At 46.8% G+C, this 23,439-nt stretch overlaps 1 protein-coding gene, 1 non-coding gene and 2 pseudogenes across 2 annotated transcripts; 1 reads left to right on the plus strand and 3 right to left on the minus strand.

Annotated features, from left to right (window-relative positions):
* Positions 1-640: 640 nt before the first annotated feature.
* LOC713299 (ubiquitin-protein ligase E3A-like) lies at positions 641-4,688 on the minus strand (annotated as a pseudogene).
* LOC144338345 (alpha-ketoglutarate dehydrogenase component 4-like) lies at positions 3,352-4,350 on the minus strand. Its single transcript, XM_077987113.1, has 2 exons — positions 4,285-4,350; positions 3,352-3,854 (listed from the first exon to the last, which is right to left on the minus strand). Exons 1-2 carry the CDS (start codon positions 4,342-4,344, stop codon positions 3,588-3,590), a joined length of 327 nt encoding a protein of 108 aa, XP_077843239.1. The 5' UTR covers positions 4,345-4,350; the 3' UTR covers positions 3,352-3,587.
* A 1,868-nt stretch (positions 4,689-6,556) lies between the features above and the next one.
* Positions 6,557-6,659, plus strand: LOC114674568 (U6 spliceosomal RNA). Its single transcript, XR_003725712.2, has one exon. It is a non-coding gene; the product is annotated as a U6 spliceosomal RNA (small nuclear RNA).
* An 8,834-nt stretch (positions 6,660-15,493) lies between these two features.
* LOC100425717 (dnaJ homolog subfamily C member 17 pseudogene) lies at positions 15,494-16,396 on the minus strand (annotated as a pseudogene).
* Positions 16,397-23,439: the final 7,043 nt, after the last annotated feature.

The raw sequence follows: 23,439 nt of genomic DNA on the forward strand, positions 1-23,439 counted from the left end.
ATAACAACAAGAACAAAAATCCCTGTCCTTTCATATACTAACAAAGACGATTGGCTACTGAAACAGTTCATTGCAAGACACACAAAGACGACATACTGTGGCATGAGTTTTTAATTTGTTGTGCTGTTACTAAAGTTCTGAGGGCTGCAGTTAAAACATTCCAGTTTCTCCCTTCCATCTTTATTGATTCTCAAGATTTTGCAGAGAAAACTCTTTGGGGGCTAGAACAGTAGTAATTGTATCACACTGTTTTCAAGACTTCAAGTTTCAAAAGCAAATCATTTAAAAAAAAATACAGTTCCTGATTTGATTTAGATACAGGGACAAAAAAGTAGCACAGGCTTGAAGGTTACATTGTCTACAAATGGTGGCAATATTTTCCTTGGGAGAGTAGTTCTGTTGGCATTTATTTTTTAAATACTCAAAACGCTCAACTTCAAGCAGTAATAAACACAAACAAAAGTGATTTTACCCTTAAAATAAATATTCAGAGAAACCTCTCTGTGTATATACAAGTGAAAAAATATGTAACACTTTCACACACAAAATAATAATAAAGGATTTGTTCATATATGTAGCTGAAATCTGCTGTTCCAGCCCACATGCCCCCAATAAAGAAGGGAGGCACAGACATAGGTGACTACTGTGGTTCACTAACTTACAGCATTTTTGTACCGGGACACTATCACCACCAAAAATTTATCCTTCTTGTTATATTTTTAAAATTTTTAAATTTTTTCTTCCTTTTTTGTTTCATTTTGTTTTGTTTTACAGCATGCCAAATCCTTTGGCATACATGATGGCCTTCAAGAATCTCTCTTTGGCTGGGCGCGGTGGCTCAAGCCTGTAATCCCAGCACTTTGGGAGGCCGAGACGGGTGGATCACGAGGTCAGGAGATCGAGACCATCCTGGCTAACATGGTGAAACCCCGTCTCTACTAAAAAAAAAAAATACAAAAAACTAGCCGGGCGTGGTGGTGGGCGCCTGTAGTCCCAGCTACTCGGGAGGCTGAGGCAGGAGAATGGCGTAAACCCGGGAGGCGGAGCTTGCAGTGAGCTGAGATCCGGCCACTGCACTCCAGCCTGGGTGACAGAGCCAGACTCTGTCTCAAAAAAAAAAAAAAAAAAAAAAAAAAGAATCTCTCTTCAAGTTTTTCCTTGCTTGAATATTCCAGAAGTAAAAGCACATTAAAGCAAGTATGAAATGTAGGTAACCTTTCCATGTCTGGGCCATTTTTGGGTATAATCATCTTTAATTTTCCTAGTCCTCCCACAGGTGCTCTGTCTGTGCCCATTTTCAACTGCAAGAGGAATCTTTTACGTTCATCTGTAAAGGAATGAACAACTTCCCAGAACTCCCTAATCAGAACAGAGTCCCTGGTATAGCCACCATCATTCTGTAGTTTCTTCTAGTGCTTGGAAATGTAGATTCCGATTTCCACATATAAGCAATTCAATTTCTTCTGTTCTGAATAAGTACTTCAAGGGAGATTCATTGGTCACCATATGAAAACCTCTCCGAAAAGCCTTGAACTGTTTTTCTACTGATTTATTGAGAATGTAGTCAGAATAAAGATTAACAAATTCCCTCCTGTTTTCATTTGTCATTGGAATTTTATCACCATTTTTCTTTAGATCATACGTCATTGGGTTACCAAAATGATCTGTCTGTGATATCTGGAAAGTGATCATCATGTCATCTTCCACATTCCCTCTTTAAACTCTGAGACAGAACTGGATGAGAGTCTCCCAAGTCACGAAAAGTTCCTTTTTTCCCCATTAGCTTCTTGTAGACAACCATGGGAAAATGTACATCCAGTACACAGGTATTGTAAATAGCCAGACCCAGTACTATGCCGATCAGAGTAAACTGACCCCTCAGTTTCAAAAGAAGATGGATTAAACCAAAACAATTTTGTAGATTTATCATATGTGAACATACCAGTATCTGGACTGAAGATTTCCTCCACAACCAGCTGAAAAAATTCTTTGGAAACACCTCCCTCATCAACTCCTTGTTCTCGTTCAAATTCCACACACAACTGCTTCTTCAAGTCTGCAGGATTTTCCATTGCGATCATCTCTAGCCGGACAAGTGCATCATCTATGATAAGGTCACATCTAACTTTGAGTTTCAAATATGGATTCACCTGCTGTCCTTGAACTAAGCTGTAGAGAACAGTGATTCTTCGTTCACTGTACATGCGAATTCTATTGTCAAAATCCCAAATTCCTTGTGACAGCATTCAATATAAAGGGACATGTCATAAAAGAATTTGTTTTTTGTTTCTACTTTGAAAAAAAGTATAATCTTTATCCATTTCTAGAACCTCATTCAGTGGTTCATTAATAAACTCTTCAAAAGGGATAAGTGGTTTTCGACAATCCAGGGTTTTAACACCAAGTTCAGTTTCCAGGGGGTCCACTCGAGGACCTTTCTTGTTTCTTCTTTCTTCTCCCAAAAGCTCCCGAAGTGTCAGCTCACTGGACTCAGGGATGGGTTCTTCATCATCTTCCTCATTGTGGTTTGTGTCTACTTCCCCTCCCAACTGCATTTGCATAGTAAACCATTTTCAAGCACTTCAAAGCAGCAACAACGGCATCATCATCATTCACTAGATTTCAACTGTTAAATTCATTGCTTATGACTTTGTAAGTCATAAGTTGCTGAAATGGCTCCATCATTCTCCAAATCTGGTCTGCATTGTATTTAGACCACAGTCTGATCAGTTTTCCTTGGGCTGCAAGGGGTAGCTTGCTCATTGCTTTGCAAAGTAATGGCAAAGCCATTTCCAGATATTCAGGACTGTGGAGATTTCTATTCTCCATTACGAAAATGAACAAATTCAGATAATTCGGATCTCAAGAGTATTCGTTGTGATACGTCAAGTCACATTCCACGTTAGGCGACAAATATACAAATGCATTGAGAAAGGCAGTTTCAATTCTTTCATTAGAGAGCAATCTGGTGTAGACCCTTCTAATGGCATCAATATCCCGACACATCATTAGGGCCTAATTTTTGCAGATTGTTGTCTCCCTGTGAGCTATCACCTATCCTTGAGGAAGATGCTTCTGAGTCTTCTTCCACAGCAGCAGCAGAACATGCAGCTTTTTCCTTTTCATCTTCATCCTTGTCTTCATCCTTTGCTTAAAGAGATTTCAGTTCTTTCTTGGTGTGTTGTTTAACTTTCTGGAAGCTCTGTACCAATGCCTCAGCACTAGAAAAAACTCCTCTAATAACAAGGATTAAAGGGGAATAATCCTCTCTTTCTCTACACAATTCAAGAATTTCACATACCTTCTCTTCTGTTAAGTAAGTCACATCTTTTTTTTTTAATAGGCTAACATTTAAAAATGTATACTTTAATAAGTATAAAGTGTATAAATAATTAGGTAAGCTTGTGGAGAAGCTGCCCAAGATACATAAATTAGGAAATACAAGTGTCCATCTAAATTTTCTTTATTTCATTTTTTTCATAGTATTTATTAAAGGTGTTTAATATACAGTTTCTCATCTGTCATTTTGGAAGTCCTTTATTGTAAAGACAATTCTATTGTCTGATGACAAACAGCAGCCACCATGGTTATTCAGGACCTCCATGTTGGATAAATTCAATTTCTTCTTGAGACACAAGTTTCCTTCTGTATTTCTGAGGTAATGTTTTTATTATTTCTGCAGTATCTGGTGGACCCTGATACATAAGCAAATCTGGTGATTTACTTCCCTTAGAATGTTGTGAAATTACAAAATAGTGAGATGGTAGCCCTGCTGATCTCAAAGCTTCGGATACATTGAGTTTAGGATTGTCTCTTCTGTCAGGAAATCTTATTAATGGAGTGTGTGGGCCGGGCTCGGCGGCTTAAGCCTGTAATCCCAGCACTTTGGGAGGCCGAGACGGGCAGATCACGAGGTCAGGAGGTCGAGACCATCCTGGCTAACACGGTGAAACCCCGTCTCTACTAAAAAGTACAAAAAACTAGCCGGGCGAGGTGGCAGGCGCCTGTAGTCCCAGCTACTCGGGAGGCTGAGGCAGGAGAATGGCGTAAACCCGGGAGGCGGAGCTTGCAGTGAGCTGAGATCCGGCCACTGCACTCCAGCCTGGGCGACAGAGCGAGGCTCCATCTCAAAAAAAAAAAAAAGGAGTGTGTGGTTTGACTACCTGCTGAGACGCCACACTCCTGCTGCCAGGCTGGAATCCCTCAGCTCTGGACCCCAGTTCTTTGCTAGTAACTCTTTTTTTTCTATGAACATTTAGGTACAGAGACAGTACATGCATTCACTTCTCTTGGGCAATAAACGTGAACGACCCTACTGGCAGACGCCATCTTGCTGCCCATCATGACCCCGAGAAGGGGCGTAAGTCACATCTTTAAAATCAATTCTAGCACCTTTCTTGTTCATTTTTTATCTCAGAGCAGGAGTTGTTGGGGGCACCTTTCGAGTTCTCAGGACCACAGAGTTTTGCGTTAATCTTATAAAGCTCGAGGGCTTTAACAACTGCTACATTATTATCCATAGGAAGAAAAGTTGGACAGGAAGCACAAAACTCATTCGTGCAGGCCTCATTTCCACAGGTGGTAATGAGGCATTCCGTTAGATGCTTTGCAGCTGCTCGCTTCATTCAGTTAGCTTCAGTGTCGTCAGACTGAGGTTCTCCTGGTGATCTGTTACAGGCTGTGGCCATTCGGTGACATCAGGGTGATCACAGCTTTGAGTCGACTGAGGTTCTCCTGGTGATCTGTTACAGGCTGTGGCCATTCGGTGACATCAGGGTGATCACAGCTTTGAGTCGACTGAGGTTCTCCTGGTGATCTGTTACAGGCTGTGGCCATTCGGTGACATCAGAGTGATCACAGCTTTGAGTCACTGATTAAAAACAGGTGGCCACACCAGTCTTGCTGCTACCTTGATCTGAGCGTAGGCTTAACAACGCATATTTAGCCAAACTTCTGAGGAGCTGGTGAATTTTAAAATCAGGCTCTTAGAGATTTTTAACATTACAGCCATCTGTATATATTTGTCAGTGCCTCTGGTTGTAAGCTGGTTAATGGTAGGGATCATCTCTTCCATATTTTAATTTTACATAATAATGGTGACCATGTTTTCTTGACACCATACCTCCCCCTCTGTCGTCGCCCCCGCGCCTGGGCTGCGGCGGCCGCCTCACGGGTCATCGTCGCCCTTGCCCTCCGCCTTCGCCCGCCACCGCCTCGTTCCCTTTCGCTAAGGTTCACGCGGGACCCGCGCTTCCTTATCCGGAAACCCAGGCAGGGTAAGGGGGCGCCGGAGCCGCCCGGAAATCCCGGCTTTCATTCCCGGCTGTCGCCGCCTGCCCACACCGCGGGGCTGCGGGGCCCTCCTGGCAGGCCGCGAGCTACTCCGGGGAGGACCCGAAGGAGGCGCCGCCGCCCGCAGCCGAGCGCTCCGGTCCGCAGAGGTGAAGCGGAACTCGGCGGCGGACAGCGGGCGCCCGGGCTGGCAGATGGCTTGGTGGCGGAGGGGTGCGCGAGCGAGCGAAGGGTGGTGTGTCGGCTCCTGGCCAAGGGAAAAGGCCCTGTCGTTTCCTCTAGTCACCCCGAACCCAGCGCCACCATCTTGGTGGAAACACGGATCTCCCAGTTGATTTTCTAAGATCAAAGACACCTTCCCTCGAGTGTCTTCTGGTACCTCTGCCGTCTTCTCCAGCTCCACCACTCGCGTGTCCCCTGGCATCTCAACCACCTATTTTACTCGAGTGTACTCTGGTACCTCTACCATCTCCTCTAGCTGATGCTTTTCTGAGACCACAGACGCCTCTACCACTGGAGTGTCCTCTGGGACTTCACCTACTTCATTCGGGTGTCCTATGCGACCTCAACCCTTCAACTCTGGAGAGGGAGGTTGCAGTGAGCTGAGACTGTGCCACTGCACTCCTGGCTGGGTGACAGAGCGAGATTCAGTTTCAAAACTAATAATAATTAATTAAAAATAAAATAAGTTATGACAGCACGTTCCTATAATCCGTCTCAAAAAATAAATAAATAAGTCCAGCCTGCCTGTGCCCCAACTGCTCTTCCCCACAACCCACCTTGAGCATACTTGAGAACATCCTTCTCCAGCCAATTTGCCTTGGCACGGGTAGGCCTGACCGGCAACAGGCAAGTGAGCTTGTTGTCCAGGAGAGGCACACGAGGGAGGCCCTGGTTCAACACATCCACTGCCTTGCCCAGCACAAAGCGGGAGGTGGAGATGGCTCCACTGTCTTTAGCCCAAGGCCCTTGTTGCCTGTGCTCTGGCTTCCTCTGCATCAGACTAGCCAGTCAGGTAGAGGTTTCTCTCCCACTGGCAAGATGGGGCCAAACATTCCTGCTGGTCTACCTGGAATTAAGAGCAAAGGTCTCGTGCTTGGCTCAGACTCCAGGGCTTTCCCAGGTCCTCAACCCTGTCAATGGCCTCACCTTGACCTTGAGCACAGCAGGACTGCGGGAGGAGCGCTGGTTGAGCCGGGTGCCTCCTCCAGTCCAATTTCCAGTGGCCAACAGGAAGGGCTGCTCAAAATCAGCAAATCTAGTTGTGCTCGCTTGCGCAGCGCATACACTAAAACTCGAACGATACAGAGATTAGCAGGCCTCTGTGCAAGGATGGCACGCCAATTTGTGAAATGTTACATATAAAAATAATAATAGGCCGGGTGCGCGGTGGCTCACACCTGTAATCCCAGTACTTTGGGCAACCAAGGTGGGCGGATCATTTGAGATCAGGAGTTTGAGGCCAGCCTGGGCAACATGGCAAAACCCTGTCTCTACTAAAAATACAAAATTAGCCAGCCGTAGTGGCGGGTGCCTATAATCCTAGCTACTCGGGAGGCTGGGGCAGGAGGATCACTTGAACCCGGGAGGTGGAGGTTGCAATGAGCAGAGATTGCTGCCACTGCACTCCAGCCTGGGAGAGAGAGAGACTTTTGTCTCAGAAAAAAAAAAAAAAAAAAATCATCATCGTCGTCCTCCTGTAAAATCAGCAAAGCTAGTGATAGCCTTCTGCACAAGACCAGGAATCAGGGTGCTTTCCCAACAGTCTTCTGGGATCACCAGGCCCCTATGCAGGGTCCAGGAGGTCGGACCCTGTGTAAGCAGTGAGGGGGAAGGGCAGTTTTCCATACAGAGGCTGCTTGCTTTCTGGGGATCGGTTTCCTTTCTCTGCTCTGTTCTCAGAGTTGTACCATTGGCCACCCCAGCCTCTGTCTTTCCAGGTCTCCCCTTACCTCCTTCCTGCCAGAGGAGAGCTCTGTTCTAGAACCAGGTCTTACTTTGAACCTTTGTTGCTCCTCTTCCAAACAGCTCAAGGCCTCATCCTTTCCTGGTGGAGATCTAAGTAGGACATAGTGACAGGGAGGGCCCAAGGCCTGCCCTGAGTGCCCTCCTCCCTTGTGAGCTGTAGGAGGTCCAGGAGAGCCTGGGAGTCACCCCAGGTTGCTCTGGGCTCCTGGCATTGTGTGTGTCTTCCCTGGGAAGGGAGGGAAAAAGCTGTGAGGTTTTCCTCTCATTTCTCCAGCCCTTTCTGACGCATAGTTGATCTGTCTCTGGCTTCCTTACCTGCCCGTGTGGGTCTGTGTGCAAGCACATTGGCATTCTGCCTTCCAGCACGTGCCTTAGGATGAGCCCCACGGAACCTGCAGAGACGTCCTGCTGAGAGCACCTCTCCCCATAGAAGGCATCAAATCCATAGGCAGGAAGAAAGGACGACATTTAGCGCGCGTGCTTGTGTATGTGTTTGTGTGTGTGTGTGTGTGTGTGTGTGTGTTGAGGTGGGGGAGGTATATGGGTGGTGTTTCCATTCTCACCCAGACCTTGAAAAAAAATTTTTTTTGAGACAGGGTCTCACCCTGTCACCCAAGCTGGAGGGCAGTGGCTCAATCATAGCTCACTCAGCCTTGAACTGCTGGGCTCAAGTGATCCTCTGATCTCAGCCTCCTGAGTAGCTTGTACTATAGGTGGCCACCACCATGCCCGACTAATTTTTTATTTTATTTTTCCTAGAGACGGGTTCTCGCTTTGTTGCCCAGGCTAGTCTTGAAATTCGTGGCCTCCCGCAATGCTTCTGCATTGGCCTTTCAAAGTGCTGGGATTACAGGCATGTACCATTACCTATAGAGAGATTTCTATACAAAGGGAATATTTATAATTGAGAAAGCTTAAGGAAATTTTTTTTTTTTTTTTTTTTGAGACAGAGTCTCACTCTGTCACCCAGGCTGGCATGCAGTGGTGCAATCTCCACTCACTGCAACCTCCACCTCCCGGGTTCAAGCGATGCTCTTGCCTCAGCCTGCCAAGTAGCTGAGATTACAGGCATGTGCCACCACACCCAGTTAATGTTTTTATATTTTTAGTAGAGATGGGGTTTTGCCATGTTGGCCAGGCTGGTTTCAAACTCCAGACCTCAGGTAATCCGGCCACCTTGGCCTCCCGAAGGGCTGGGATTACAGGAGTGAGTCACTGTGCCTGGCGAATTTTTTTCTTAGAATAAGTGATTAATAGACTTTGACATGAGGCTGGCTGCAGTGTCTCATGCCTGTAATCCCAGCACTTTGGGAGACCAAGGCAGGTGGATCACTTGAGCAGAGAAGACCAGCTTGGCCAACATGGTGAAACCGCAACGCTACTTAAAATAGAAAAATCATCCAGGCATGGTGGTGCACACCTGTAGTCCCAGTTACTTGGGAGGCTGAGGTACGAGAATCACTTGAACCCAGGAGGTAGAGGTTGTAGCGAGCTGAGATCATGCCACTGCACTCAAGCCTGGGTGACAGAGCAAGACTCTGTCTCTAAATAAATCGATAATAAAACAATACAAAAAAATAAACTATGACTTGGCACGTTTCTATAATCACATCCTATAAAGCAATTTAAAGTGATAAAAAGGCCATAGTGCACCATGCTTAAGAATAGGTTCTACCAGGCCAGGCATGGTGGCTCACGCCTGTAATCCCAGCACTTTGGGAGGCCAAGGCAGGTGGATCACAAGGTTAAGGGTTCAAGACTAGCCTGACCAATATGGTGAAACTCCATCTCTACTAAAAACACAAAAATTATCTGGGCATGGTGGCACACGCCTATAGTCCTAGCTACTCAGGAGGCGGAGGCAGGAGAATCGCTTGAACCCGGGAGGTGGAGGTTGCAGTGAGCTGAGATTGTGCCACTGCACTCCAGCCTGGGCAACAGAGCAAGACTCCACCTCAAAAAAAAAAAAATGGGTTCTAACAACCAGACTGGGTTTGAATTCAAACTCTACCACCCACAGTGTGCATAACTGTGAACAATTTAATTTTCTTCCCTGTATACCTCAGTTTCCTCATCTATAAAAGGAGATACTAATGGTACTCATTCATAGGGTTGTTGATGATTAAAGGAATTGATCATTTAAAGCACTTAAGACAATGTTTGACACATAGTAAGTGTTCAACAAATGTTATTGTCATGCAATGAGATAGGAGAAATTCATCCTCTTTAAAAAAGAAAAGTCCAAGTGCAGGAGCAATTCTCTTAACAGCCTGATGTAAGCAACACTTATTTACCTTCCATTTCCCTGTAAAACATATGAGTGATGCTAACAGTCCACTGACTACTATGTCTAGTAGGTTACTAGTGGGAAGCCATTTGAATTAACCAACCAACTTCCAATTCTATTAATACAAGACTTTTTTTTTTTTTGAGATGGAGTTTCATTCTTATTGCCCAGCCTGGAGTGCAATGGTGCAATCTTGGCTCACCGCAACCTCCGCCTCCCAGGTTCAAGAGATTCTCCTGCCTCAGCCTCCCGAGTAGCTGGCATTACAGGCATTCACCACCATGCCCAGCTAATGTTGTATTTTTAGTAGAGACGGGGTTTCTCCATGTTTGGTCAGGTTGATCTCGAACTCCTCATCTCAGGTGATCCGCCCGCCTTGGCCTCCCAAAGTGCTGGAATTTCAGGTGTGAGCCACCGTGCCCAGCCTAATAAAAAATTTTTAAAAAGGGATTTTGCCATAGCAAGTAAAGATCCTATTTATTTTTTGTTATAAATGTCTATATATGCAATTTAAAAATTCTGGGCCAGGCCCGGTAGCTTACGCCTGTGATCCTAGCACTTTGGGAGGCCAAGGCGGGTGGATCACCTGAGGTCAGGAGTTCAAGACCAGCCTGGCCAACATGGTGAACCTTGTCTCTACAAAAATACAAAAATTAGCCAGGCATGATTGCAGGTGCCTGTAATCCCAGCTACTCGGGAGGCTGAGACGGGAGAATCGCCTGAACCCGGGAGACGGTGGTTGCAGTGAGCCAAGATCATGCCACTGCACTCCAGCCTGGGTGGCTGAGTGAGACTCCATCTCCAAAAAAAAAAAAAAAAAAAAAATTCTGGAAGGATACTTATACCCAATAATATTGCCTTTTCAAAAGTCTTTTTTTTTTTTTTTGAGACGGAGTCTCGCTGTGTCGCCCAGGCTGGAGTGCAGTGGCGCGATCTTGGCTCACTGCAAGCTCCACCTCCCGGGTTCACGCCATTCTCCCGCCGCAGCCTCCTCCGAGTAGCTGGGACTACAGGCGCCCGCCACCACGCCCGGCTAGTTTTTTTTTTTTTTGTATTTTTAGTAGAGACGGGGTTTCACCATGTCAGCCAGGATGGTCTCGATCTCCTGACCTCGTGATCCACCCGCCTCGGCCTCCCAAAGTGCTGGGATTACAGGCTTGAGCCACCGCGCCCAGCCTCAAAAGTCTTAAATTGAAAAAATAAAATAAAATTTAAAAGTCTTAAATTGGCCAGGCCTGGTGGCCCGTGCTTATAATCCCAGCACTTAAGGGGGCTCACTTGAGGCCAGGAGTTCCAGACCAGCCTGGGTAACATAGGGAGACCCCCATTTCTATAATTTTTAAAAAATTATCCAGGCATGATGGTGTAGGCCCAGCACACAGGAGGATCACTTGAGGCCAGGAGTACTAGACCAGCCTGGGTAACAAAGGAAGACACCCATTTCTATAATTTTTAAAAAAATTATCCAGGCATGGTGGTGTACACCAATAGTCCTAGCTATTCAGGAGGCTGAGGCAGGAGCATTGCTTGAGCCCAGGAGTTTGGGGCTGCAGTGAGACATGATTGCACCACTGCACTCCAGCCTGGGCAACAGTGCAAGATCCTATCTCTAAAAAAAAAAAAAAAAAAAAAACTTAAATTAAAGCACGAGACCCAAATGTCCATCAACTGATGAACAGATTTTTATTTTTATTTTATTTTATGAGGTCTCACTTTGTCATCCAAGCTGGAGAGCAGTGGTGTGATCTTGGCTTACTGCACCCTCTTCATCCTGGGCTAAAGTGATCCTCCTGCCATGGCCTTCCAAAATATTAGGATTACAGCCATGAGTCACCGCACTAGGCCACAGATTTTTAAAATGTGGCATATCCATGCAGTGAAATATTCAGCAATAAAAACAAAGTACTGTTACATGCTGTAACACGCATGAACCAGAAAAATGTTATGCTAAGTGCAGTCACGAAAGACCATATATTATACAATGCTATGTATGTGAAATGACTTGAAAATGCAAATCTATGGATTAATGATTGCCTAGGTCGGGAGAGGATGGAGAGATTGAGTATTGGTCACTAAAGGGTATGAATTTCTTTTTGGGATGGCAAAAGTGATCTAAAATTGATTATGGTGATGGTTGCACAACTCTGTGAATATACCGAAACCACTGTATTTCACATTTTAAATGGAAAGATTCTAAGGTATATGAAGTATATCTCAATTTTTCAAAAGCCATGAGAACTGTTTACATGCTGCTATACCAGCAACTAGCATTTAAGATCAATACTATTACCAAACGAGCAGCAGGTGAAAGCTTAAGTGCTCCTATTTGAAAAGCAATGTTATTATAATATGGATTTACGTATTCCTAATATAATATGCCAGAGAGTTACCTATTCTACCATGGATTCTCAAAAGTATTTGCATTTCGGTGAGTTTTTTTCTTTTTCCCCCTGGCCTTCGCTAGGACAGGGTCTTCCTCTGTCATCCAGGCTGGAGTGCAGTGGTGCAATTAAGGAAGGAGACCACTCCTACTCCTGCTGCCCTTCTCCCCCCACCTTGCCTAGATCACAAGACAGGAAGAAAGGGAGAAAGCAAAAAGTCAGAAAGAAACAAAAGTAAGATGAATGGCCAGACAACCTTGGCACCACCACCCGGCCCTAGGAGTTAAAAAAAAGTAATAATAATAACATAGACCCCTGACCTAAACTACTTGTGTTATCTGTAAATTGCAGACACCATATGAAAAAAGCGTTGTAAAACTTTTTTTTCTGTTAGCTGATGCATGTAGCCCCCAGTCACATTCCCCACGCTTGCTCGGTTTATCACGACCCTTTCACATGGAACCCTTAAAGTTGTAAGCCTTTAAAAAGGCCAAGAATTTCTTTTTCAGGGAGCTTGGCTCTTAAGACGTGAGTCTGCCGATACTCTTGGCTGAATAAAAAACCTCTTCCTTCTTTAATCCGGTGTCTGAGGAGTTTTATCTGCTGCTCATCCTGCTACACAATCACTGCTCACTGCAGCCTCAACCTCCTGGGCTCAAGTGATCGTCCCACTACAGACTCCCCAGCAGCTAGGACCGCAGGTGCTTCCTACCCAATACAAACACAGCCTGGCTAATATTTGTGTGTATTTATTTATTTTGTAGAGATAGGGTTTCACCATGTTGCCCAGGCTGATTTCAAACTCCTGGCCTCAAACAATCCTCCTACTTTGGCCTCCCAAAGTGCTGGGTTACAGGCATGAGCCGCCATGGCCTGCCAGAGAGTTTTAAAAAATACCGATGGATGGGTCTGACTCCCAGTCATTCTCAATGAGTTGGTCTGGGATGAGGCCTGGCATCAGTAGGTCTTTAAACTCCTCAGATGATTCTATTTTTAGCTTTACTTTTTTAAAGCCAGGCAAATGTAGCCGTGCAGATGATTCTAGTAGGCAATCAAAGTTGACCTCTATTGCTGCAGATTCACACAACCTGGAGCCCCATTGATTGTTGATGGTTTTTTTCTGTTGTTTTTTTGTTTCTGAGACACGGTCTTGCTCTGCAGCCCAGCGTGGAGTGCAATGGGTGATCGCGGCTCACTGCAACCTCCGCCTCCCGGGTTCAAGTGATTCTCCTCCCTCAGCCTCCTGAGTAGCTGGGACTACAAGCGTGCACCACCACGCCTGGCTAATTTTTGTATTTTTAGTAGAAATGTGGTGGCTGGGAGTGGTGGCTCACACCTATAATCCCAGCACTTTGGGAGGCCGAGGCGGGTGGATCACAAGGTCAGGAGATCAAGACCATCCTGGCTAACACAGTGAAACCCCGTCTCTACTAAAAATAAACACACACACACAAAAGAAACACGGTTTCGCCATGTTGGCCAAACTGGTCTTAAATTCCTGACCTCAGGTGATCCACCCGCCTTGGCCTCCCAAAGTGCTGGGATTACAGGTATGAGCCACCTTGCCCAGCCTATTGATTGAATTAAGAAAAAAATTAATTTGTGGTGTAAAAATGGTAACTCCAGAATCCAGGCTACTCTCATTATCTAATTAAAATAGTACCTATTCCTTTTAAGAGCTCCTAAGAGAAGTGTGATACTTTTCTTGTAGGTATCTAGCTGATTTCTTGAAGTTGGTTCTGTACTAAGGTAATATCAGGTAAGTGGAAATGGAATTAAAAACTAAATGTGGCCAGGCATGGTGGCTCACACCTGTAATCCCAGCACTCTGGGAGGCTGAAGCAGGTGGATCACGAGGTCAGCAGATGGAGACCATTCTGGCTAACACAGTGAAACCCCGTCTCTACTAGAAATACAAACAATTAGCTGGGTGTGGTGCCGGGTACCTGTAGTCCCAGCTACTCAGGAGGCTGAGGCAGGAGAATCACTTGAACCTGGGAGGCGGAGGTTGCAGTGAGCTGAGATTGCGCCCCTGCACTCCAGCCAGGGCAACAGAGCAAGACTGTCTCAAAAATAAATAAATAAAATTAATTAATAGAGACAGGTTCTCACTATGTTGCTCAGGCTGGTCTCAAATGCCTGGGCTCAAGTGATCCTCTCATCTTGGCTGCTGAAAATGCAGGGATTACAGGCATGAACCACTGCAACCAGCCCAAATATTTTCTTTTTTTTTTTTTTTTTTTTTTTTTTTTTGAGACGGAGTCTCACGCTGTTGCCCAGGCTGGAGTGCAGTGGCGCGATCTCGGCTCACTGCAAGCTCCGCCTCCCGGGTTCCCGCCATTCTCCTGCCTCAGCCTCCTGAGTAGCTGGGACTACAGGCGCCCGCCACCGCGCCCGGCTAATTTTTTTTTGTATTTTTAGTAGAGACGGGGTTTCACTGTGGTCTCGATCTCCTGACCTTGTGATCCGCCCGCCTCGGCCTCCCAACGTGCTGGGATTACAGGCTTGAGCCACCGCGCCCGGCCATATTTTGTTTTCTGTTTTTTTTTCGAGACGGAGTCTCACTCTTGTCACCCAGGCTGGAGTGCAATGGCGTTATCTCGGCTCACTGCAACCTCCGCCTCCTGGGTTCACACGATTCTCCTGCCTCAGCCTCCAGAGTAGCTGGAATTGCAGGCACCCACCACCACGCCCAGCTTTTTGTGTTGTTAGTAGAGATGGGGTTTCACCATATTGTCCAGGCTGGTCTTGAACTCCTGATCTCAGGTGATCCACCCACCTCGGTCTATCAAAATGCTGAGATTACAGGCATGAGCCACCACGCCCCGCCTGAAGCCTTATTTGGAACTCTCTTTTCCCCACCCATCTTCCTTCCCCCACACTGGCAACAATTCACTAGGGTTTCTTGGGATTTCAGGAAGAAAATTGAGAAGGCAACAAAAGAACTGGAATGTGGCCCATAAATATATTCCTATGCTGCTAGGATCATCTTACTATTCTAGTAACACAACTCAAGAAATACCCTCTGCAGTCCTTGTTTATAATGGTTGTATTTTTGCAATGTGAATTCAGTGCGAAGGTTACAGGGCAACAGAGAGACTGATGTGAAGGCAAGCAACAGCTTTAAGTCAAAATGTACAGAATGTCTATTTTTGTTGATGGTGATTGGTGATGTTTAAGAAAACAGCTAGCCCGGGCACGGTTGCTCACGCTTGTAATCCCAGCACTTTGGGAGGCCGAGGCAGGCACATCACCTGAGGTCGGGAGTTCGAGACCAGTCTGACCAACATAGAGAAACCCTGTCTCTAAGAAAAATACAAAATCAGTCGAGGGTGGTGGCGCACGCCTGTAATCCCAGCTACTCGGGAAGCTGAGGCAGGAGAATCGCTTGAACTCAGCAGGCAGAGGTTGCGGTCGGCCGAGATCACGCCACTGCACTCCAGCCTGGGCAATAAGAGCGAAACTCTGTCTCAGGAAAAAAAAAAAAAAAAAAAAGAAGAAGAAGAAGAAGAAAGAAAGAAAAGAGCTGTGTGGGCAGGAGGGCTGAGCCCGGCTCAGTAGGCTGTTAGCCTAATCCTGCTGCTGCAGCCTGAGTGATCAGCTGTTGGCGCTCCGCTGCCGCACGCATGCGCATCATGACGAGGCTGTCAAAGTCCCTTTCCCATAGCACTGAGTCTTTGGACCGCCCTGGGTTGCTGGGGCCCACAGCGCCCTGGGGCCGTCCCTCCAACCAGGAAATCTTCAGAGGGTTCTCCACCAAGCCAACCTCATTCCGGACGGCCAGCTTGGCAGACTTGACCGTCTCAAACTCCACCACGGCGACGCCTGCTTTCTTGCTGGAAAGCACCGGGTTGTGAACCTCACCGTACTTCTGCAAAAGCTGCAGAAGGACACCTTGGGAGTAGCCGCCTTTTGACGCATCCTCCGTCTTGCACTTCCATTTGAGCTTCAGTTTGGGGGTTCCTCTGCCTCTGGTGCTCTCGGCCTTTTCTTTCCACCTCTGGGCACGTGCCTGGAGGATCTGCTGCCGGAACAGCTTCTGCTGTTCCTCCAGCTGCCGGAAGCCCTCTTCTCACAGGCGCTGGATCTCTTGCTCCAGAGTCCTGGGGTTCCTGCTGCCCTCAGCATCCTTGCTCCTCTGAGCCTGGGCCTGCTGCTCCCGGGCCTCCAGTTCGAGCCTCACTCTCTTCCTTCTGTCATTAAGTTTCTGGGTCGTCTCTGCTGCCTGCTTCCTGGCTTTCCTGACCTTGTCACAGGTAACCCTGGCTGTAGCATCGGTCAGTACCTCTAAGGCCCGAGAAAGCTGGGGGAAGAGTTCAGCGGCTCTGGGATTATCGGGATTTTTGTCTGGGTGGCAGGAGAGGGCCTTCTGCCTGTAGGCCTTCTTCACCTCTTTGTCTGTTGCCGTCTGCTCCATGCCTAGAAGCGCGTACAGGTCCATCTGCAAGAGCTCCTTGGTCACCGCCATGGCTCCAGCCCTGACTGGAGTGAAAACACCAACTACCAGGGGTCTAAGCTACAAAAACTCCCTGGAGTCTGAGGGACAACTGCCAGGAGTCCAAGCGAGAGAGCATGGGAACTACCGGATCCCAATGGCGCTTAGCCTCCTGGGCATTGGCTCCTGAATTAATAACCCAGCTTCCAATGCAATCTCCCAAACCTGCCTGTGAGCCCTGTGTCTATCTCCAGCTCTCAACTTGTTTTTAATCTTGGTTGTTGATGTTTGACAACATTGGATTACATTTATCGTTTTGAAACACAGAGGAACAATGACTGCTTTTATTCCTATTGATTGATGAATTGATTGATGGGGTCTTGCTATATTGCCCAGGCTGACCTCCAACTCTTGGGCTAAAGGGATCTTCCCACCTCCGCCTCTGGAGTAGCTGGGACTACAGGCATGTCACTGTGGTTTTATCATCTTTTTGTTATCTTATTGTACTTACGGTGGAGGGCAGTTGCTCCTCTTAACAATCCCAAGTTCTCACCCCTACATAGCACAACACACTTCATAAAATTGATGAAAGGAAAGGGAGGATAAAGGAAAAGTTGAGTAAATTAAATCCTAGGTTAATTTAAAGTTATTCTGAGTTCTGTAGATTCAGTTCAGATTTCAATAAGCAGTAATCCTCTTGGGAAAAAAAAAAGAAAAAATCATTCTCAATTCTGGTGGTTGATGGATTGATGATAAAGCACAACTATTTGCTTTTACCTCTTCCACACAGAAATGAAACAATTTGGGAAGACATTCCAAGAGAGTCAGGAAAAACAAGGCAAGATAAGTGCTGTGGTTTGGATGCCCCCTCCAAAACTCATATAGAAATTTGCCACTGTGATGGTATTCAGAGGTGAGACCTGGCTGGGCATGGTGGATCACGCCTGTAATCCCAGCACTTTGGGAGGCCAAGGCAGGTGGATCACCTGAGGTCAGGAATTCGAGAACAGCCTGGCCCCATCTCTACTAAAAACACAAAAAAATTAGCTGGTAGGGTGGCGGGCACCTATAATCCCAGCTACTCGGGAGGCTGAGGCAGGATAATCGCTTGAATTCAGGAGGTGGAGGTTGCAGTGAGCTGAGATCACGCCATTGCACTCCAGCCTGGGCAACAAAAGGGAAACGCCATCTCAAAAAAAAAAAAAAAAAAAGAAAGAAAGAAAGAATAAGAGGTGAGACCCTTAAGAGATGATTAGTCCATGAGGCCTCTGCCTTCGTGAATGGATTAACGCTGGTATCTCGAGAGTGGGTTGTGTTATCCAGGGAGTGGGCTTCTGATGAAAAGATGAGTTCAGTTTCCATCCATTCTCTGTCTCTTATGCTGTTTGCCCGTCTGCCATGGTATGGCACTGCAAGAAGGCCCTCACAAGTTGTGGCTCCCCCCCCCCTTTTTTTTTTGAGACAGAGTCTCAATCTGTCACCCAGGCTAGAGTGCAGTGGTGCAATCTTGGTTCACTGCAGGCTACGCCTCCTGGGTTCAAGCAATTCTCCTGCCTCAGCCTCCTGAATAGCTGGGACTACAGGCGTAGGCCACTATGCCCAGCTAATTTTTTTTTTTTTTTTGTATTTTTAGTAGAGACCGGGTTTCACCATGGTGGCCAGGATGGTCTTGATCTCCTGACCTTGTGATCTGCCTGCCTCAGCCTCCCAAAGTGCTGGGATTACAGGCGTGAGCCACCGTGCCCGGCCAGTCCCTTGATCTTAGACTTCTCAGGCTCCAGAACCGTGAGCCAATTAAACTTCTATTCTTTATAAATTACCCAGTGTGTGGTATCCTGTTATAGAAGCAGAAAACAAAAAAGAGTTTAGACATTGTAATCTTATTTAATAAAGACGACTTGAGTCCTATGTATGAGACATTCTTCCTTCTCAGGATCCTGCAACTTCCCTGTAACCAGCAGAAAAGGAGACGTGCAAGATGTTTGTTTCCATCTTTATTCGGGCTCCACTGAAGGACCTTCAGAGGTGTTGGGGTAAAACATAAACACTCTTTGGCTCCTCCTGTGCTCTGTTGGGCCTAGCAAGTGGGTTAGGAAAGACTGTTCCAAGAGTGGGTATTTCAAGCAACAGACGTATGTCCTGGCTGGGCGCGGTGGCTCAAGCCTGTAATCCCAGCACTCCGGGAGGCTGAGGTGGCTGAATCACCTGATGTCAGGAGCTCGAGACCAGCCTTGCCAACATGGTGAAACCCAGTCTTTACTAAAATACAAAAATTAGCTGGGCAGGTAGCGTGTACCTGTAATCCCAGTTACTGGGAAGCCGACACAGGAGAATCGCTTGAACCCAGGAAACAGAGGTGGCAGTGAGCCGAGATCATATCACTGTATACCACTCCAGCCTGAGCAACAGAGTGAGAGTGAGACTCTATCTCAAAAAAAAAAAAAAAAAAAAAAAAAAAGAGGCCGGGCATGGTGGCTTGGCCTGGCGTGGTGGCTCACGCCTGTAATCCCAGCACTTTGGGAGGCAGATGCGGGTAGATTGCTTGAGTTCAGGCGTTCAAGACCAGCCAGGTGAAACCCTGCCTCTGCAAAAAAGACAAAAATTAGCTGAGCTTGGTGGCACGTGACTGTAGTTCCAGCTACTTGGGAAGCTGAGGTGAGACGATTGCTTGAGCCCGGGAGGCAGAGATTGCAGTGAGCTGAGATTGCACCATGGCACTCCAGTCTGGGTGACAGAGAGCTTGTCTAAAAAAAAAAAAAAAAAAAAAAAAATACAGAAGAGAGAGTCCAGAAACAAACCCAAGTATATAAAGGGGAATGTTTTGGGGTGTGGGATATTCTGTATCTTGACTGTTGTGGTAGTGTCACAAATACATACATTTGACAAAACTCATCGTACATTTAAAATAGGTACATACGATTCTATGAAAATTACACTGTAGTAAATTGGTTTTAACTTTTTAAAAAGACTTCTTAAGAAATCAAAATAGTAGTAAGAACTAATTTACTTTCCTAAACCCATGACATATCACATAGATAAAATTAGGTTCAGAAAGTAAAAATTACCTCAGCCTGAGAAAGTGAAAAAAATCTGCCCTGCCATTCTTCTGGGTGGAGTTTATAAGTCAATGTTATTCATGATACCATTCTGCCATGCAAAGCATTGTGAACATTTTGGTGTATTTTATCACACTGCGTTTTTTTGTTTGTTTGTTTGTTTGTTTGTTTGAGACCTAGTCTGGCTCTGTCGTCCAGGCTGGAGTGCAGTGGTGCCATCTCGGCTCACTGCAACCTCTGCCTCCTGGGTTCAAGGGAGTCTCCTGCCTCAGCCTCCCAAGTAGGTGGGACTACAGGTGCCTGCCACTATGCCCGGCTAATTTTTGTACTTTTAGTAGAAACAGGGTTTCACCATGTTGGTCAGGCTGGTCTCGAATTCCTGATTTCAAGCAATCTACCTGCCCAGCCTCCCAAAGTGCTGAGATTACAGACATGAGCCACTGCACCCGGCCCATACTAGTTTTTCAGTTTTCCTTAAAAAAAAAAAAAAAAGGGTTTTCCTTAAAAAAAAAAAAATCAGTCATCTTTTCCAGATCTTCTTTATGGAATTACTTATATAAAGAAAAATACAGGCCAGGCACGGTGGCTCACACCTGTAATCCTAATACTTTGGGAGGCCGAGAGGGATGGATCATTAGAGGTCAGGAGTTCAAGACTAGCCCAGCGAGTATGGTGAAACCCTGTCTCTACTAAAAATAAAAAAAATTAGCCAGGGGTGGTGGTGCATGCCTATAATCCAAGCTACTCCAGAGGCTGAAGCAGGAGAATTGCTTGAACTTAGGAGGTGGAGGTTGCAGTGACCTGAGATTGTGCCAATGCACACTCCAGCTTGGGTGACAGAGAAAGACTCCATCTCAACAAAAAAGAAGGCCAGGCGCAGTGGCTCATGCCTGTAATCCCGGCACTTTGGGAGGCCGAGGTGGGTGGATCACAAGGTCTGGAGTTCAAGACTATCCTGACCAACATGATGAAACCCTGTCGCTACTAAAAATACAAAAAAATGAGCTGGACATGGTGGCACGCACCTGTAATCCCAGCTACTCGGGAGGCTGAGGCAGGAGAATCGCTTGAACCTGGGAGGCGGAGCTTGCAGTGAGCTGAGATCGTGCCACTGCACTCCAGCTTGGCCACAGAGCAAGACTCCGTCTCAAAAAAAAAAAAAAAAGCAGTTAACCTAAAAAAGGATGGATTCATCCTATGTTCTTATAAGTCTAAAATTCAAAGCTACATGAGAAAGATTTAAATAGCACCACCATATTTAGCAAATAAAAATACAGTGTGCCGACTTAAATTTAAATTTCAGATAAACACTGAATTTTCAAAGTATAAGCATATCTCAGACAGTATTTGGGTTCCAATTATACTGAAAAAACTTTCAGTGTTTTATCTGGGTAGTCTGTACTTAACCTGACATCCCTAGATTTAAAGTACTGCAATAGCTCAGTGGTTCTCAAACTCTAGCAATGTATTAAAGTGCTTATTAAAACAGGGCTGGCCAGGCGCGGTGGCTCACACCTGTAATTCCAGCACTTTGGGAGGCCAAGGCGGACAGATTGTTTGAGGTTGGGAGTTCAAGACCAGCCTGACCAACATGGTGAAACCCCCGTCTCCACTAAAAGTACAAAAATTAGACAGGCGTGGTGGCAGATGCCTGTAATCCCAGCTGTCGGGGTGGCTGAGGCAGAAGAATCGCTTGAACCTGAGAGGCAGAGGTTGCAGTGAGCCGAGATCACACCACTGCACTCCAGCCTGAGTGACAGACGGAGACTCATCTCAAACAAAATCAAACCAAACAACAACAACAAAAACCCAAGGCTGACCCCTAATCTTGAGTTTGGGATTCAGGCGTTCTGGGTGGGACTTTGTAATTTACATTTCTAACATGTTCCCAGGTCGTGCTGCTGCTGCTGCTGCTGCTTTGGGACTGCACTTTGAGATCCAATGCAATAGCTAAGAAATAGCCTTCATTTATAAGTGGCTCTTGTATCAAACTAGTATCAGATAAAACCTAATGAGGAGAATAATTATAGTTTTTCTTTTTTTTTTTTTTTTTGAGAGAGAGTCTCGCTCTGTCACCCAGGCTGGAGTGCAGTGTCACAATCTCCTCTCACTGCAATCTTTGCCTCCTGGGTTTAAGCGATTCTCCTGCCTCAGGCTCCAGAGTAGCTGGGAGTACAGGCATGCACCACCATGCCTGGCTAAATTTTTTTTTTTTTTTAAGACAGAGTCGTGCTCTCCCAGACTGGAGTGCAACGGTGCGATCTCGGCTCACTGCAACTTCCGCCTCCCGGGTTCAAGTGATTCTTCTGCCTCAGCCTCCCGAGCAACTGGGATTATAGGCACCTGACATCATGCCAGGCTAATTTTCGTACTTTTGTAGAGATGGCGTTTTACCATGTTGGCCAGGCTGGTCTTGAACTCCTGAGCTCAGGTGATCCGCCCGCCTCGGCCTCCCAAAGTGATGGGATTACAGGCGTGAGCCACCGCACCCGGCCATGCCTGGTTAATTTTTTTGCATTTTTAGTAGAGATGGGGCTTCACGATTTTGGCCAGGCTAGTCTCAAACTCCTGACCTTAAATGATCCACCCGCCTCGGCCTCCCAAAAGTGCTGGTATTACAGGCGTGAGCCACCCCACCAGGCCAAAGGAGAAAATTATACTTTCTGACTGAAACAGCGGGTGGTAAAAAATACGAGCATTACTTTCTAATTCTTTTGTTTTTATTTATTTTGAGACAGAGTCTCACTCTGTCACCCAGGCTGGAGTGCAGTGGCACGATCTCGGCTCACTGCAACCTCTGCCTCCCAAGTTCAAGTGATTCTCCTGACTCAGCCCTCAGCCTTCCAAGTAGCTGGGATTACAGGCGTGATCCCCCACGCCCGGCGGAGTTCGTTTTTAAGCTATTTAATTTTCCGGTTCCGGCCAGTTTTTCTGTTTTTGACACAGTTTTCCTATCTTTCACAGTTCGGAGTAGTGGGAAAAGCAGCCCCGCTTTTTAGTGTTAAGTGGTAAGATTCTGGACAAACAGGTCAAAAAAAAAAAAAAAAGTGAAACAACAAAAGGGAAGGAGCTGAAGACATTCCCCTCTAAATCAACTATTAACTAGCAGAAGTATGTTAATAATCTTCAGGAGGGCAAACATGACCAGAATCAAGATCTGACATCAGAATCGAATTTCGCCATTTCTCCACCAAAACAAAGGAAAACTATCAACTCTTCAGTAAGTGCCTGCACCTGGGGCCAAGCTACACGCCTACTTGTGAGAAGGACGTTACTAAAGAAGGGTCCAGAATCTCGCCCTCGCTCAGGCAGCCGGGGTATGGGGAGAGGAACGTGGAAACACTCCCGAGAATCCGTCTTCTCCCACCCAGAGCCTGAGCGTCCCAAGCTACCCACAAGGGGGCGGACACTGCAGGGACGCACCACAGTGATCATTGCGCAGGCGCAGAAAGCGGCCGCGCGGGCGACGGGGCGTATTGCGCATGAGCGCCTGCCGGGAGCGTGAGAGGCGGCCCAATTTTCCCGCCCTCTGGTCCCGCCCCTCACTGAGGTACGCACCCCAACGGCGTTGCCATGGGGACCCAGAGGCTGCAGCCAGCCTGTGGCAGCGCCGCCTGCCTCGTGGCTCTTTGGACCTTGCGGCGGCGACAGTGGGAGCATCATGGAGCCTTCAGTAAGGACGGTCAATACGACCGAGAAGCGGTGGAGCCTCGGCCGCTGCCGGCATTTCTTCTGGCTGGGCGTCGTCTTCGACATGGTGGGCGTGGCGGTGCTGTTCACTGGCGTCTTTGTGGACCTGGACTTCTACGACTTGCTGGTCTACCTGGGCTCCGCCATCATCTTCCTTAGCCTCCTCTGGTGGGCCTCCTGGTACACCGGCAACATCGAGCTGCTCCCCGAAGAGACCCTGAAAGTCTCCTCCTTGCCCTCTGCCTCCTTGGTGGAGGCCCTGCGCCACAGCGCCAGCCACTCCCTCTCTGTGAACATCCAGACCGTCCCCGACAACTTGCTGATGCAGCG

This window comes from Macaca mulatta, chromosome 20 (assembly GCF_049350105.2).
Source record: "Macaca mulatta isolate MMU2019108-1 chromosome 20, T2T-MMU8v2.0, whole genome shotgun sequence".
In the NCBI taxonomy this organism is placed as follows: Eukaryota; Metazoa; Chordata; class Mammalia; order Primates; family Cercopithecidae; genus Macaca; species Macaca mulatta.